Genomic DNA, 18,460 nt, shown 5'->3' on the forward strand with positions numbered 1-18,460 from the left:
ATCTGACGGGAACTTCTCATGGCACTTCAGGTATATAGGTTCCCAATAGGTTCCCAACCATTTGAGAATAGTTGGCATACTAAACTTTCCTGGACTTGTCATTGAATTGACTTTGAGTCATATGCATGCAATGAAGGCATTTGAGATCCACACAAAGCAACACTTAGTGGCTCTGTGAGACAAATTTCAATCCAAACCCAGTACTAACACTGTGCCATGAAATTTGATGAAATTAAATGGATTTAATGAGTGGAGTCTCTTTGTTGCCATCTGGTGTTCACTGAACTTGTCGACAAGATCCATCTACCGTATGAATTTATTATACTTGATACAGAACTGTACCGAATGTGAAGGACATTGGTGCTGTTTAGAATTTTTCATCTCTTCAGACTTTCTCCAGTACCCTTCAGCCTGTAAAATGGGTTTACCCGCCAGATAAAATTGTCCAGAACACCGAAGAGGAATTTCTCTACTTGTAAATGATGGGGTAGGTGGTGTCACAGCACGAGTACTAAGGTATGTAGAAATGTGGGGAAATTAATGTTACAATGTACCAACTATCTGGGGCGAAGCGTGATGGAGTGTGAGGGATAATAAGCTGCAGCTTGGCCTTGAAATTCTTCCCTCTAATATATAATGTTAAATGGCATAGAAATTCAATTCTTGTTTTCCGTGGTTTAACTGATTGGATTTATATTCAGGCAAGAGAAAGTTGGCCAATTTATCTGCGGATCCATAATCTATTTGAGAAGATGACAAATTAATATGTTGTGACCTTTAAGATTTTATGATGTGTCTGATTTTCTCCGTAAATTATTGTGTGTTTCTTAATGTGCAGCCATTATAGCTGACTCGTCCAGATGTTTTTTCACATATTGTGTGTTTCTTAATGTGCAGCCATTATAGCTGACTCGTCCAGATGTTTTTCACATTTTATTTACTTTGTAACTGATAGGTCTGACACAGATTTCTGTGTTTGACCACAAATCAGCTTTACTAGATTGTGCAGTAACATACATTAATTTGAATGTGATTGTGGGTCAGCAAAGGAGAGAATGATTTTAACTGAGTTTACGCTTTTTGAAATTTTGTGTGTTTTGACATTTTCAACTCAGACTACATTTCACCATGGGAAGTCCATGTTGGAATATCAATATTATGAAAAGGATAGATTGATGCTCACCATATAGATGACATGACGAGTTTCAGACAGGTGCGACAGAAAGACTGTTACATACGAATCTTCTGCATAAAGGGGGGGGGGGGGGGGGGGACGCACACACATTGATACAAGCGAGCACACCACACACAAATGTAGGATGCTATTTCCAGCGACTTTGGCCAGACTGCAACAGAAATGGGTCAAACAGTAGCAACAATCCAGAATGGGGCAGGGAAGGAGGAGGGATATCAGGTTACGGATGGGGTAAGAGGAATTGGCTCTGCATGGTGAAGCACACAGGGATTAGAGGTTGCAGGATGGGGCTGCCATTCACAGCATGAGAGGCTGCACTGCCTCCAAGAACCAGCCACAAAGGAACGCACCCTTCATCACCCAGTACTACCCTGGACTGGAACAGCTGAACCACATCCTTCATCAGGGCCTCCATTATCTATCATCATGCCCTAAAATCAGGGACATCCTACCCAAGACCCTCTCCACCCCTCCTAAATTGGTGTTCCGTCACCCACCCAATCTCCACAATACCCTAGTCCATCCTTATGTCACTCCCAATCCCAACACCTTGTCAGAGGAATCATATCCCAGTGGAAGGTCCAAGTGCAAGACCTGTCCAATCCATTCACCCAGCACTTCCTATCCAGTCCTGTCATGAGCTTATCCTGCCTCATCAGAAGTCAAGCCACCTGTAAGAGCAGCTATATTGTATAACAGCTGTAATGCAAACACTGCTCTGCTATTTATATTGGTGTGACTACCAACTAGCTGTCTACGAAGATAAATGGGCACTGCTAAACTGTGTGGCCAAGACAAAGTGGACCACCCTGTAGCACAACATGCAGCTGTACATAATGTGCTTGATTTCAGCGATTGCTTCACAACAGGGGCCATCAGGAACTCTTCTACCACCAGCTTTTCTGAACTCTGCAGACTGGAGTTATCCTTACAACTTCTCTGGTCCCAAAATCATCGTGGCCTCAACCTATAATAAGTACTGTATCCACATCCTCCACCTAACTGTTCCTCCTCCATATGTCCTGTCACCTCCTCGAAATTCACTTTCTCTACCATCATTGTGCACTGCTCTTTGACAATGCACCCACTGATATTCCTCCTTCTCTGCTCCTCTCCTTTCCACTCTCTGTTTCGACCCCTCTGTCCCCCATAACCTCCCAACACTGTGCCTGGCAGCTCTGTCCTGCCACCTCTAGCCCTTGCATGCTCCTCTTCTCCCACCTGTAAACTGCTATCACTCGTCTTTGTGTGGCCTGGCTCTGGACTGTTGCTCCAATCTGCCGTGTTTCTGTTGCAGTCTGGCCAGAGTCGCCAGAGATAGTGGTCATTTGTATGAGAGGTGTTCTTGCGTATGTCAATTTGTGTGATTTTTTTCTTTTTTGAAGAAGGCTTTGGCTGAATGCTTGTGTGTAACAGTCTGTTCATTGGGCCTGTCTGCAACTCAACATGTCATCTTGTGGTGTCCAGAAAAGGACTCCCTTATTTCAAAATTAAATATCTCGAAAACAAAGATTGATAGAGGAATGCAGTAAACGGTATGTTTATTGTGAAAGCTGTAAGAAGTTTATACAGCAGTTTGAAATAATAGTTACAATAGCTGCTAACAGATGGCGCTGTAATCGTCATATGTAATGCCTAGTATAAGTAGTGATCCGAAGCCCAGAGCGATCAGTTCCACTATTGAAATGTGAAAGGAGGTTAGCGTGCTGAAGAAAGAGATTAAAACCATGTACTCCATTGAACAACACGTTTTTCTGGTGCTAGAGTACCACAGGTTAGAAGAGAGTCCAATGGCAACAAGGCGAAGTTTTCAAGCACGATTTAATGTTCCAAAAGGACCCGATGTGAAAACCATTCGTACGCTCTTCGCAAAATTTCAACGAACAGGCAGAGTAACTGATGATCTAGTGGGGCATGTTGAACGAAAGCAAACTGCAGTTACGCCTGAATATATCACCACAGTTTCTGGAATTATTCAGCGAAATCCAATGTCATCCGTCCAGAGAATTGCATCTGAGACTGGTTTGAAACGTTCCAGCATGCAGAAAATACTGAGAAAGAGCGTACACATGTTTCCACTCAAAATTCAAATGCACCAGGCCGTACCCATACGAGCTGTGCAACAAAGGGTTGCCTTTGCTAATCAGATGCTCAAAATGATTGATAGTGAAGGATTTGATGTTGGCTGTATCTGGTTTACAGATGAAGCACACTTCCAAACTGAATGGATACGTGAATAAGCAGAACTGGCAATTTTGGGGTTCCGAAACGCCATATTGGTATGAAGCGAAACCCCTGTATTCTCCTAAAGTTACTGTGTGGGCTGCAGTATGCAGCAGAGGCATTATTGGTCCTTTTTTCATTCAAGAAACGGTCATTGGTGCATGTTACATTGCAATTTTGGAACAGTTTGTTGCCACACAGCAAGCGTTAGAGGATCAACCAGGTACTGAATGGTTTATGCAAGATGGAGCTCGACCACATTGGACCGAACAAATGCTTCGCTTTCATGAGGAATATTTCGGGAATTGAGTCATTGCATTGGAAAATCCCAAATGTACTGGTGCAGGCGTGGATTGGCCTCCATATTCGCCGAATTTGACTCCCTGTGACTTTTTTTTGTGGGGCACAGTGAAAGACATGTTGTACCCGAAGCATCCCGCCATGCTGGATGAGCTTTTATCAGCTATCTCTGTGGCATGTGAATCCCTTTTCTGGACACCCTGTAGTAAGTAGCAATGTATCCTTTTCATAACACTACATTTAGTAAGGACACCAATAATCTTAAAATCCCAAAACTCACTCAAAAGCAGTCTGTTTCAAGATTTGTGTGTGCGTCCATCTGACATTGACACTTAAGCACATTAAAGGTTGTTGCATGATATTTTGAAACAGCCTGTTTGAACATGTATCATAATTTGATACAAAGTAGTAGAAATATGCTAAATTTGCTTCTGCATCTGTATCTGCATCTCTTACCCATGGTGTGTGACAGAGACTACGTGATGTGCATGGAAGAATACTGTTTTGCTTCAATATAAATCTGTATTTCTCTCATTCTACTTTCGTGGTCATTAATTATCATATTTATCCTACTATAATATGAGGTATTTTCTCGAATTGGTCATATGAAGGTCATCTTAAATTCACATGTTAAACCATTTTTCCTGAGGTCAACCCATTGTATCGCATTCGAGAGGACGATGATTCAATCCCACGTCCGGCCATCCTGATTTAGGTTTTCCGCAATTTCCCTAAATTGCTCCAGGCACATGTTGGGATGGTTCCTTTGAAAGGACACGGCCTACTTCCTTCCCCATCCTCCCCTAATCCGATGTGACCGATGACCTCGCCGTTTGGTCTCTTCTCCCAAACAACCCAACCAACCCATTGTAAGTTGTTCAATAGTTTAATTGAGAGGTCATCTTACATTTGCAGATAAAGTGTTGACAATTTAGGTTGCACTCAGATTTAATTGGAAGAACTTGGAAGGGCGAGACGGGGAACGGTGGCACCTGTTTGCCCAACTGGTTGGATGAATTTGAGGAAGGGAAGAGTGAGCAGGTAGCAAATTTCATCATGCTTCCAACCACAGAAATGTATACCATGTGTCTTGGCTTTTTAAGAACATCACCACACTTAAACTACAATTCACTTGGAGCAGTTGATGTCGGAACTAAAACTGAACAAATACTCCACAGTTCCACAGTATACATTTCTATGGGAGAAATTAATGCTAACTTTTCAAAAGCAGCGTAACAAATGAAACATGTGCTTCAACTATGGCCCTAAAGCTGCTATTGATCAACAGCATTGATAATTTTGAAGGTTGACTGCAGTGTTAAATTCGAAGTGGTACGAATTCTGCTGATTCAGTTGTAAGTTGCTGGAGAGGATTTTAGTGTATGGATTCAACTTCTTGAAAGTGGTGTTCATCCCAAAGAGCAAATAAATTATTTCAGTATTAGTATGGAGACTGGTTTGCATAGTAGACTTCTGTCAGATTGTGAGTGAAATTAGCCCAAGAAAAATCTTATCTGTCTTAAATACAATTAAAAGTAATTGACACAAAGTTGCCGGGTAAAACAGGAGTACTATCTGGCATTGCCCAAGGAATTGTTGTTGGCCCTCTGCTGTTTCTGATCTTTGTAAAGTACACTGAAGCACCAAAGAAACTGGTATTGGCATGCATATTCAAATATAGAGATATGTAAACAGGCAGAATAAGGTGCTGCAGTCAGCAATGCCTACATAAAACAATAAATGTTTGGCACAGTTGTTACATCAGTTACTGCTGCTTCAGTGGCAAGTTATCAAGGTTTAAGTGAATTTGAATGTGTTATAGTCGACGCATGAGTGATGGACACAGCATCTCCAAGGTAGCGATGAATTGGGAATTTTCCCGTCCGACCATTTCATGAGTGTACCTCGAGTATCAGGAATCCAGTAAAACGTCAAATCTTAAACGTCGTTGTGGCCAGAAAAAGATCCAGCAGAAACGGGACCAATGATGACTGAAGAAAATCGTTCAACATGACAGAAGCGCAATCCTTTTGCAAACTGGTGCGTATTTCAATGCTGGGCCATCAATAAGCATCAGCATGAGAACCATTCAACAAAATATCATTGATACGGCCTACAGAGCTGTAGGCCCACTCATGTACCCTTGATGACTGCATGACTTAAAGCTTTACACCTTGATTGGCCCGTCAACACCGACGTTTGACTGTTAATGACTGAAAACAAGTTGACTGGTCAGACGAGTCTCATTTCAAGTTGTATTGAGTGGATTGACATGCGGTTATGGATACAACCTCATGAATCCATGGACCGCGCAAGTCAGCAGGGGAATGTTCAAGCTGGTAGAGGCTTTGTAATGGTGTGGGGCATGTGCAGTTGGAGTTATACGGACCTCTGATATGACTCTGACAGGTGACACATATGTAAGCATCCTGTATGGTCACCTTCATCCATTCATGTCCATTGTGCATTTCGACCAACATCCCACACATCCAGAATTGCTACAGAGTGTCTCCAGGAACACACTTCTGAGTTAAAACACTTCCACCGGCCATCAAACTCCCCAGACATGTACATTATTGAGCATATCTGGGATGCCTTGCAACATGCTGTTCAGTAGAGATTTCCTCCCCCTTGCACTCTACGGATTTATGGACAGCCCTACAGGATTCATGGTGACAGTTCCCTCCAGCACTACTTCAGATATTAGTCGAGTCTATGCCACATCATGTTGCATCACTTGCATTACTTCTGCATGCTCATGAGGGCTCCACATGATGTTAGGCAGGTGTAACAGATTCTTGGGCTGCTCAGTGTATTTAAGAGACAATCTGAGCAGCCCCCTTTGACTGTTCGCAGATGATGCTGACATTTGCATTCTTATAAAGTCACCAGATGGTAAAAGCCAATTTACAAAATGATTTAGACAAGATATCTGTATGAGACGAGACGTAGTCCATGGAATTTCAATTCATGATAAATCACACAAATCTAAAGGCTGTGACTTCAACTAAATACTGAAGGATTACAGTTATGATAATTTATATTGGAATGATTACATAGATAATGTTGTGAGAAAAGCAAGCCTAAAACTGTAAATTATTGGCAAAGCAATTACTAAAGAGGCTGTATACACTACAATTGCCTGTCCTTTTGTGGAGTATTGCTGCACCATACAGGATGCGCATCTGATAAAGACTGACGGAGGACATCGAAAAAGTTCAAAGAAGGGCAGATCGTTTTGTAATATTGCAAAATAGGGGAGAGAGTGCCATGGATATAGTATGCATATTGGGGTAACAGTCATGGTGTTTTTCACTGCAGCAAGATGTTGTCATGAAGTTTCAATCTCCAACTTCCTTCTCCGAATGCTTACTAGGAGCAACCTTTCATTTTAAAAACAGTGTAGTGTACAGTACCACTGTTGCTATCGACCGTTGTATCAACCTTCGTATCGCACAGGCTTTCGTATGTTTTGCATAGAACAGCTTACTGTCAGTGAGAGAGCACATATCTTTACGAGTTTCAAACAGGAGCGAGTTCAGAAATGGATAGGCACTGTGATTGCTGTGTACAGATGCGAGCTGAGTTGGTGACTCTTCGCTCACGGCTCCAGGCAGTGTTGGTTTCCGTCACACAGCTTGAGGCTGCTGCCAAGAGGCACACTGTGGGGGGTCCGACATGGGGATGCGAGGGACGTCAGGTGCAACCCACGTGTCCCCCGATTGATCCACTACTGTGGCCGCCCCAGGTACTGCCTGCACTGAGGTTGACCCCTCACCCGTGGTCGAGTGGGAGACCATTCCAAAGTCTGGCAGACAGCGAAAGACTTTCCATGGGGCCGATCGTAGGGCCTCCCCGGTTCGTTTGACGAACAAGTTTCTGGCGTTATCTGTGGCGGATGAAGTCTCTGAGCCAGATGCAGTTGTCTATCCTGTTCCAGAGGAAACTTCTTGGTCCACAAGGTCTGGGTCTTCACAGAGGCTGGTTTGCTGGTAGTTGGGAGCTCCAACATTAGACACATAATGGGGCCACTTAGGAACATGGCTGCCAAGGACGGGAAGGAAGCCAGTGTGCACTCTGTGTGCATACAGGGGGGAGTTATTCCGGATGTGGAAAGGGTGCTTTCAGATGCCATGAAGAGTACTGGGTGCATCCAACTGCAGGTGGTAGCCCATGTCGGTACCAATGATGTGTGTCGCTTTGGATCGAAGGAGATTCTCTCTGGTGTCGGGCAGCTAGCGAAAATGGTAAAGACTGCCAGTCTTGCTTCCGAGATTAAGGCAGATCTCACCACCTGCAGCATTGTTGACAGAACAGACTGTGGTCCTTTGGTGCAGAGCCGAGTGGAGGGTCTGAATCAGAGGCTCAGATGGTTCTGTGACCGTGTAGGCTGTAGATTCCTTGACTTGTGCAATCGGGTGGTGGGTTTCCGGGTTCCGCTTAATAGGTCCGGGGTCAACTACACACAGGAAGCGGCTACATGTGTAGTGGAGGCTGTGTGGAAGGGACTGAGTGGTTTTTTAGGTTAGAGGGTTTCAGGAAACCACAGAAAGAGCATCCGTCTACAAGGGGGCAGGTAAAACACAGTAAGGTAGTTGTAGAAATGATTGGTATTGTAGTTGTAAATTGTTCTAGGTGTGTTGGGAAAGAACCAGAGCTCCAAGCCTTAATAGATGGCACTGAAACTCAAATAGTTATAGGTACAGAAAGCTGGCTATAGCTGGATATAAGTTCAGCCGAAATTTTTCAGATGATCTAACAGTGTTCAGAAACGATAGATTAAATGCAGTTGGCGGTGGAGTATTTATTGCTGTCGGACGTAATTTGCCTTGTAGTGAAATTGAAGTAGATAGTTCCTGCGAAATATTATGGCTAGAGGTTATACTTGACAATCGGACTAAACTGTTAATTGGATTGTTTTACCAACCTCGCGACTCAGTTATTAAACACGTTTTTCCGAAACTCCTTCACCAAAGAAAACGAAGTAAATATTCCCAAATTCCAATCAAGAACAACTGCGAAGATGAGAAACATAGAAGTAGATATCCTCAGTGTAGCAAAGCAGCTTAAATCACTTAATAAAGGCAAGGCTTCTGGTCCAGATGGTATACCATTCAGGTTCCTTTCAGAGTATGCAGATGAAGTAGCTGCATATTTAGCAATTATATACAACTGCTTGCTCACAGAAGGTTCCATACCTAAAGACTGGAAAGTTGCTCAAGTGACACGTATACACGAAAAGGAAAATAGGAGTTATCTGCTGAATTACAGGCCCATATCACTAATGTCGATTTGCTGCCGGGTTTTTGAACATATACTGTATTGGAACATTATGAAGTACCTCGAAGAAAACGATTTACTAACGCATAGTCAGCACAGACTCAGAAAATATCATTCTTACAGAACACAACTAGCTCTTTATACTCCTGAAGTAATGATTGCTATCAACAGAGGATGTCAAAATGACTCCATATTTTTAGATTTTCAGAAGACTTTTGACACCATTCCTCACAAGTGTCTTCTAACCAAACTGTGTGCCTATGGAATATCGCCTCATTTGTGTGACTGGATTCGTGATTTCCTGTCAGACAGATCACAGTTCATAGTAATAGACGGAATGTCATCAAGTAAAACAGAAGTAATATCTGGCATTCCCAAAGGAAGTGTTATAGGCCCTCTATTGTTCCTTATCCATATTAACTATATAGGAGACAATCTGAGTAACCCTCTTAGTGTGTTTGCAGATGATGCTGTCATTTACTGTCTCGTAAAGTCATCAGATGACCAAAATGAATTGAAAAATGATTTAGATAAGATATCTGTATGGCATGAAAAGTGGCAGTTGACCCTGAATAAAGAAAAGTGTGAAGTTATTCACATGAGTACTAAAAGAAATCCACTAAATTTCGATTAAATGATAGTCACGCACATCTGAAGGCTGTAAATTCAACTAAATACTAAGGGATTACAATTACAAATAACTTAAATTGGAACGATCTCATAGAGAATGTGGGTAGAGCAAACCAAAGACTGTGATTCATTGGCAGAACACGTAGAAGATCCAACAGATCTAATAAAGAGACTGCTTACACTACACTTGTCCACCCTATTCTGGAGTATTGCTCTGCAGTGTGGGGTCTGTATTAAGTGGGACTGACGGATGATATCGGAAAAGTTCAAAGAAGGTCAGCTTGTTTTGTAATATCACAAAATAGAGGATATAATGCCACAAACATGATACGTGAATTGAAGTGGCAATCATTAAAACAAAAGCATTTTTCGTTGTGATGGGATCTTCTCATGAAGTTTGAATTACCAGTTTTCTCCTACGATTGTGAAAACATTCTAATGGCACCCACTTAGTTAGGGAGAAATGATCATCACGATAAAATAAGAGAAATCAGGGCTCGCACAGAAAAATTTTAAGTGCTTGTTTTTCCCATGCTCTGTTCGAGAGTGGAACGGTAGAGAGACAGCTTGCAGGTGGTTCATTGAACCCTCTGCCAGGCACTTAATTGTTAATAGCAGACTAATCACATAGATGTAGATGTAGATATATTTTGTTGGCATCCACGTGCATAGGGAGAAATGATTATCATAATAAATTAAGAGAAATCAGAGCTTGCATAGAAAGATTTAAGTGTTCATTTCTCCTGTGCACAGTTTGAGAGTGGAATAGCAGGAAAACAGCTTGAGGATGGTTTGATGAACACTCTGCCAGGCACTTGGTTGTGACTTGTGGAGTAACCATGTAAATATAGATATGATGTATTCTCCTACCTGAGCTGTTATTTAGGGGTTTAGCTCAGTTTCTCATTCACTGTATTTTATTGTCTGAAGGTGCAATATTTTACTAAAATTTAATTTTCCAGACTCGTCATCGTCTTCAGAGGAAGAAGCTAGGAAGTCAAAAAACCTTAAAAAAAAGAAAAGGAAAAAGACTGCAGACAGTACAAAGAAACAAAAAACGTCTGCAAAAAAGAAGAAACATAGTAGATGAATGCCTGGAACAGTGGTGCATACTGTGATGTGTGAAAAATTTGTTATTGTGGATTAAATTGTTTTACAATTTTATATTCAGGGAGATGTTTCAATGTAAGTCATCAGTGAAATGTGTGCACATACTGGAGCAAAGATTATTACTGCCACAACACGTATACTTTTATTATTATTATTATTATTATTATATTAACAAAGATGTTAAGTTCGTAATAGAATAAAGTTGTAAAAAAATCTATGAATTCTTTGTAGTTTTGGAGTTAAGTACATTTTTGAATGTTTCTACACACACTTTCTCATTTTTATCTATTTTGCATGCTTCTGTCCATAATACATCAAATTTTTCCTCATCCAGTGCTGTTCCGATTTTCTGGAATATTTCATAAATTTCTTGCTTGCATCTTGGCTGAAAGTTTTGGAAACAGATGTATGTATCACTTTCATATCAGAAGTTAATGAAAATGTTCTTATATAGCATGACAGAAATTTTCAAATTGACACACACACACACACTTACAGGTAAGCCAAGAAACCTTAGGCTCATGGAAATGACACTGTAAAACTTTTTGTTTATCTTATGGTAGGTAGCAAAACAGTAATGAAAATTCCTGTGTGAAACTGAGCATAAAATAAGGGAAAGGCAACCACTCACCTATGGTGGACTGATGTGTAAGAGCATAGAAATACACAATGGCAAACAGTATTTACAATACCTTTCAACCTCTTGCTCTTTTCTAATAAAGGTACACACAAACACACCCAAACACACAGCTAAACATATGTTCTCACAGTTGCAGAGACATTGATTATTCATTATTGAAAGCAGTTTTCCTGGAGTGATAAGGTGGGGAGCGGATAGAGAAGAACACTTGAAGCAAGGAGGAGTAGTGGGATAGACTGAGGCAAGTCTTTTGAGAGGTGATTCAGGAGCTGCACAATGAGACAAAAGGAATTTCAAACATATGCCTTACTCTCTGAAATCCTTTCACCTTGTTGAGCAGCCACTGAGTCATTGTCATCTGTTGAAAGACCTGCCTTGCTCTGCCGTCTAACTCTCCTTGCCTCGTACATCCTTCTCTACCCTATCCCCAGGTCCATCAGCCCAGGCAACTGTTCTCAATAATTGATGATCAGCCTCAGCGCAGGAGTGTTCATACATACATACATTTGGGTGTCTGTGAAGTTGTGTATATGGCGGTATGTGCTTTCACTAGAAAAAGAGCAAGAGCTTGGAAGCTAGTGTGAATACGTTTTGTTGTTATGTTTTTCTATGTTCTGAACATCAGTCCATTATAGATGAGTGGTTACCTTTCCTTTATGTTATGGTACCTCCCCATGAATCATGGACCTTGCCATTAATGGGGAGGCTTGCGTGGAGGGCTATCTGTAGAGAGGCCAGACAAATGTGTGGTTCCTGAAGAGGGGCAGCAGCCTTATCAGTAATTGCAGGGGCAATAGTCTGGATGATTGACTGATCTGGCCTTGTAACACTGACCAAAAAGGCCTTGCTGTGCTGGTACAGCGAACAGCTGAAAGCAAGGGGAAACTACAGCTGTAATTTTTCCTGGGGACATGCAGCTTTACTGTGTGGTTAAATGATGATGGCGTCCTTTTGGGTAAAATATTCCAGAGGTACAATAGTCCCCTCTACGGATCTCCGGGCAGGGACTACTCAAGAGGATGTCGTTATCAGGAGAAAGAAAACTCAAGTTCTATGGATTGGAGCATGGAATGTCAGAGCCCTTAATCGAACAGGTACGTTAGAAAATTTAAAAAGGAAAATGGATAGGTTAAAGTTAGATATAGTGGGAATTAGTGAAGTTCAGTGGCAGGAGGTACAAGACTTTTGGTCAGGTGAAGACAGGGTTCTAAATACAAAATCAAATAGGGGTAATGCAGGAGTAGATTTAATAATGAATAAAAGAAAGGGAGTGCAGGTAAGCTACTACTAACAGCATAGTGAACACATTATTGTGGCCAAGATAGACACGAAGCCTACGCCTACTACAGTAGTACAAGTTTATATGCCAACTAGCTCTGCAGATAATGAAAAAATTGAAGAAATGTATGATGAGATAAAAGAAATTATTCAGATAGTGAAGGGAGACGAAAATTTAATAGTCATGAGTGACTGGGATTCGACAGTAGGAAAAGGGAGAGAAGGAAACATACTAGGTGAATATGGATTGCCTACTGCCCACAGAAAAATTAAAGAGACTGTTGGACAAAAGAGTATGAATATCAAGAGCTCAGATGGAAACCCAGTTCCAAACAAAGAACGGAAAGCAGAGAGGTGGAAGGAGTATATAGAGGGTTTATACAAGGCGATGTTCTTGAGGACAATATTGTGGAAATGGAAGAGGATGTAGATGAAGATGAAATGGGAGATATGATACTGGGTGAAGAGTTTTATAGAGCACTGAAAGACCTGAGTCGAAACAAGGCCCCAGGAGTAGACAACATTCCATTAGAACTACTGACAGCTTTGGGAGAGCCAGCCGTGACAAAACTCGACCATCTGGTGAGCAAGATTGTATGAGACAGGTGAAATACCCTTCAGACTTCAAGAAGAATATAATAATTCCAATCCCAAAGAAAGCAGGTGTTGACAGATTTGAAAATTACCGAACTATCAGTTTATTAAGTCATGGCTGCAAAATAGTACCGCTAATTTTTTACAGACGAATGGAAAAACTGGTAGAAGCCGACCTTGGGGAAGATCAGTTTGGATTCGTAGAAATATTGGAACACGTGAGGTAGTACTGTACCTACAACTTATCTTAGAAGATAGATTAATGAAAGGCAAACCCACGTTTCGAGCATTTGTAGACTTAGAGGAAGCTTTTGACAGTGTTGACTGAAATACTCTCTTTCAAGTTCTGAAGGTGGCAGGGGTCAAATACAGGGTGCAAAAGGCTGTTTACAATTTGTATAGAAACCAGATGGCAGTTATAAGAGTCGAGGGGCATGAAAGGGAAGCAGTGGTTGGGAAGGAGGTGAGAGATGGTTGTAGCCTCTCCCCAATGTTATTCAACCTGTATATTGAAAAATAAAAAATTGAAAAATTTGGAGTAGGTATTAAAATCCATGGAGAAGAAATAAAAGCTTTGAGGTTCGCCAATGACATTGTAACTCTGTCGGAGACAGCAAACGACTTGGAAGAGCAGTTGAACGGAATGGACAGTGTCTTGAAAGGAGGGTATAAGATGAACATCAACAAAAGCAAAACGAGGATAATGGAATGTAGTCGAATTAAGTCGGGTGATGCTGAGGGAATGAGATTAGGAAATGAGACACTTAAAGTAGTAAAGGAGTTTTGCTATTTGGGGAGCAAAATAACTGATGATGTTTGAAGTAGAGAGGATATAAAATGTAGACTGGCAATGGCAAGGAAAGCGTTTCTGAAGGAGAGAAATTTGTTAACATCGAGTATTGATTTAAGTGTCAGGAAGTTGTTTCTGAAAGTATTTGTATGGAGTGTAGCCATGTATGGAAGTGAAACATGGACGGTAAATTGTTTGGACAAGAAGAGAACAGAAGTTTTCAAAATGTGGTGCTACAGAAGAATGCAGAAGATTAGATGGGTAGATCATATAATTAAAGAGGAGGTATTGAATAGGATTGGGGAGGAGTTTATGGCACAACTTGACTAGAAGAAGCGTGCTGAGGCCTCAAGGGATCACCACTTTAGTTTTGGAGGGGAGCATGGAGGGTAAAAATCGTAGAGGGAGACCAAGAGTTGAATACACTAAACAGATTCAGAAGGATGTAGGTTGCAGTAGGTACTGGGAGATATAGCAGCTTGCACAGTATAGAGTAGCATGGAGAGCTGCTTCAAACCAGTCTCAGGACTGAACAACAACAACAACAACAACATGGTAGTGTAATGATACAGGAAATGATATTCAGAATGTGACTCATTTCCACTTCTTTAAGGCAGTGATTTATAGATGAAATGATACTGAGAAAATGTAAACCATTTCCACTTTGTAAGATACTGGTTCGATAATTTGGTATAGGGACCAGAATGAGGGTGATCAACTTTTCAATAGGACAGTTGATACCTAACAACGAATTTTAAAATCAGGAGTAGAATATTTTATACTACTATACAGTATTAATTGTGTTGGAATGCATATTTTGTCAGACTAATACGTGCATTAAGAGACTACCTAAGAAGTTAGCACTGTTCCATTATGATTCACACTCGGTTTTGGTGGGTAATCTAAAAGGTGATGCCTATTAGAAATTAATGGGAATAACACTGATGAAGAAACTGAAACATAGTAAACAGGACTGATTCACTGAAATTCTGTGGACTGAATAGCCGGTTGGTGTGGCCTTGCGGTTCTGGGTGCTTCAGTCTGGAACTGCGTGACCGCTACAGTCACAGTTCGAATCCTGCCTCGAGCATGGATGTGTGTGATGTCCTTAGGTTAGTGTGGTTTAAGTCGTTCTAAGTTCTAGGGGACTGATCACCGCAGATGTTAAGTCCCATAGTGCTCAGAGCCATTTGAACCACTTTTGTGGAATGAATAATTATAAAACTTTTATCTTGTGGGTAAAACAATACCAAACAATTAAATAATGAAGAAACAAAATTTTTTGGACTTGGCTTCCAGTATGAAAGGCATATACTTGAGCAGAAAGACATTATAAAAAATCTTTGTCACTGTATAAAGAGTTTTGCTGTCACCAAGTGGATGAGTGTCCAGACAAAGGAAAATGAGTAATATTGACAGCAACATTCAGGACACTTATATTGTTGACCCAGAAGATGCATATGCCAATGTCACTACCTTCTCTGGTTTCATATCATGGGGAAGAATGGGGTGCCATTTCTCCACAGACATTCAGATACTTCACTGAAAGTTTTGTCAGCAGAGTTCAACACCCCATGCTAAAGTCCACTGAGTGGTGTCCAGATAGATTTTGATCAGAAAGTGTGTGTGTGTGTGGGGGGGGGGGGGGGGGGGGGGCTCAAAATCAGAAGTGTACTGAATGTTGCTGTCAATATTACTCTCTTCCGTTGTCTGGATGCTCATCCACTTACACACACACACACACACACACACACACACACACACACACATTATGTTATGTTTTCTGCCATTCACTCTACAGAAACAGTTACTATTACTCATCTTTTAACAAATAAAGACAAATGTTTCTCTGATGGTCTCCAAGAAAAATTCGTGGAAACGTGAAATTTTTGGTATTGGGTAGCCACACAACATATAGTGAAGCTGTAGTGAGCCCTGTGTGTCACAGCAACATTACTGATTGTAAATCAGTATTTTAACACACATATAAGACTAGTATTTACCTGGAGTTTCAGTTGTAATGGAATTAATTTTCATGCTTAAAGTACTTTGCAGTGACAGCCATAATTAGTGAAAGGCATCTCACCTCGAGAAAATATCAGTTTACAAGTGCTGCTGTCCAGAATTCTGTTAGTTTGGATTCTGAACAACAGTGACTCAAAGTGTTCCCCTGAACTAGTCATAGCAGATGCGTAGCTGCAATTTAGGCTGTAATTGTAGTGACTTGAACTGTAACCAGTGTATAAAAATGTGTGATTTAGATTACACATCACTGTTTGGAGGTAAATGTCTTTAGGGAACAGTAATAAAGTGCAATTGGCAATGCAGTTATGTCAAAATATCATCAGTGAACTACATGTGACAACACCACTGCAAATGTCAGCAAAATGCAACACACTCTGAAACAAATAAAGTGGATTTTAAATGAATCTCATGAGACAAAAATGTTGTTGAGAAATTTAACCACAAAAAAGTCATGATGTACCACAAAATTAAAAAGAAAAAATTGTGAATGCAATATTATCCGAATAATTAGAAAATTCTATTTCAAAATCATAGTTCATTTCTATTATTATATCACTTGCAGTTGAAAAAGAAAAAAGAAAGAAGTGCTCATCTAGCTCTCTTGAGAATTTTCTAGTATTTTGAAATAAGTAAGTTTTACACACCTTCAGCATATCTGCACAGTTTAAACCATGCTGTATGTATATTGATGGAGAGATGAGAGATCTTACAGTTGATCCACTACATTGATCTCCTAGGTCTGGCTCACACTTTTCAGGCTCTTGCTCTAGTGATGGGAAGGGCCATGAAAACAAAATATGTAACTAATTTAATGAATTTTCAAAACAAATGACAAAATAATTAGATGATGCTCTAACTTTTTGTCATAGAATACAGTTTAATTTTAATTGAGGTTAAAAGTGAAACACTGGGATTGGAGTTAAGAGATAGAAGAAGTAACAAGAGAGAAGGGAAAAGTACAAGTAAATGTACATTGGTGATATATCTTTGATGAAATAATGCACTGTGATAAATCTTCATATGTTATAATTTCTCTAACTCATCAGCTAATTAGATTATATTTTGTTCAAATATGCTGGAATTAACCCCTTATGCCAAGTGTCAGAATTTGCATCTTATCAATGCTGTGCTAATAATTGGAAGGTTACCTGTTTTCGGCCATGAGTGCCAGTAGGTGCAGATTCTGTTTTAAACACCAGGTTTTCAATTAGTTTGAAAGAATTTTACATTTCTGTGTTACTTTCCAAACCAGACTAAGCGAGGTGCTACAGCAGTTAAGTCATTGGACCCACAATATGAGGAGCAAATTGAAATCCTCTGGCTATCCAGGTTAATGTTCTCAATGATTTCCCTAAACTGATTAAGGAGAATGCCAGGGTGTTCATTCATTTGAAATGTACATGGTCAATTTTCTTTCCCATTTTTGTTGCGTCTTAGCCTGTGCTCAGTAATGCTCTTCTTTCCCTTCTTCCTGCCAAAGCTGATTTCCTAATCCTGTCTTTTCCATTCCGAATGTGTTGGCCCATCTCTAAATGACCCCCTGTATCACTGACTCTAGCTCATGTTTTCTTAAACTCAGTTCAAATCTGTTGATACCAGTAGTTCCTGCTTAGATTGTCAATTGGAAGCCTGCACATGTGGATCGCTGCTACCAGAAAAATCATTTATAATTGCTGCAGTGTCTGGATTCGCACTGGGAAGCTTTCAAATAATGTTGTAAAAATGTGAGTCTTCATTACATCTCTTAGAAAACAAATGATAGCCTGTGGAGATTTTAATATTAATTTTCTGGAATATTAAAATGAAAGGAAAAATTGTGAAAAATGTTTTCTGTTGTTAATGTTTATCAAGTTATCTGATTTCAATGAAGTGGTATCAGGGACAACACCTGGAGGACTTACTGAATAGACAGCAGAAATTGTCAAGGCAGTCTTACAGGAAACATACTGGAGGTTTGTGAATGTATGCTTTCCCAGCGTATACAGCTAAACTGCGATGTTTCGGCGAGTGACATACTCGTCATCTTCTGGCGAAGTGCCGAGACTTTGCGGATGCTGGTCCCTTTATACCTGCAGCGTGCCCCCCACCACTTGGCCGCAGGAGGCTGGATCCAGAGGAGCCGGTGGGTGGGGTGGAGGGGGCTGCAGGTATAAAGGGACCGCATCCGCAAAGTCTTGGCAAAACGAGTGTGTCACTCGTCAAAATGTCGCAGTTTGAAGACACCGCCACCCGGCTGGAAGCCCGAGAACTCTTTGCCAAACTGGAGGTTCTTATATAATGGGTCAGATGTGAATTCCAAATTTAATTTATTTATAGATGATTTTCCATCAGTCTTTAATAGGTGCTTTCCCAATAAAACAATGAAGTACATTACTAATAATATATCAGAAAAACG

At 40.7% G+C, this 18,460-nt stretch overlaps 2 protein-coding genes across 2 annotated transcripts in view; one reads left to right on the forward strand and one right to left on the reverse strand.

Annotated features, from left to right (window-relative positions):
* Positions 1 to 10,955, forward strand: part of LOC126359208 (pre-mRNA-splicing factor CWC22 homolog) — a 130,008-nt gene extending 119,053 nt beyond the window's left edge. The window contains exon 10 of the mRNA XM_050007610.1: positions 10,591 to 10,955. Coding sequence (XP_049863567.1) covers positions 10,591 to 10,718 — 128 coding nt within the window. The 3' untranslated portion in view covers positions 10,719 to 10,955. The remainder of the gene's footprint in view (positions 1 to 10,590) is intronic.
* Positions 10,813 to 18,460, reverse strand: part of LOC126359235 (EF-hand domain-containing family member B) — a 364,905-nt gene continuing 357,257 nt past the window's right edge. Inside the window, exons 9-10 of the mRNA XM_050007612.1 lie at positions 16,710 to 16,831; positions 10,813 to 11,123 (exon numbers count right to left, since the gene is read on the reverse strand). Of these exons, the coding sequence (XP_049863569.1) occupies positions 10,953 to 11,123; positions 16,710 to 16,831 (293 nt within the window). The 3' untranslated portion in view covers positions 10,813 to 10,952. The remainder of the gene's footprint in view (positions 11,124 to 16,709; positions 16,832 to 18,460) is intronic.

Source organism: Schistocerca gregaria, chromosome 1 (genome assembly GCF_023897955.1).
Source record: "Schistocerca gregaria isolate iqSchGreg1 chromosome 1, iqSchGreg1.2, whole genome shotgun sequence".
Lineage (NCBI taxonomy): Eukaryota > Metazoa > Arthropoda > Insecta > Orthoptera > Acrididae > Schistocerca > Schistocerca gregaria.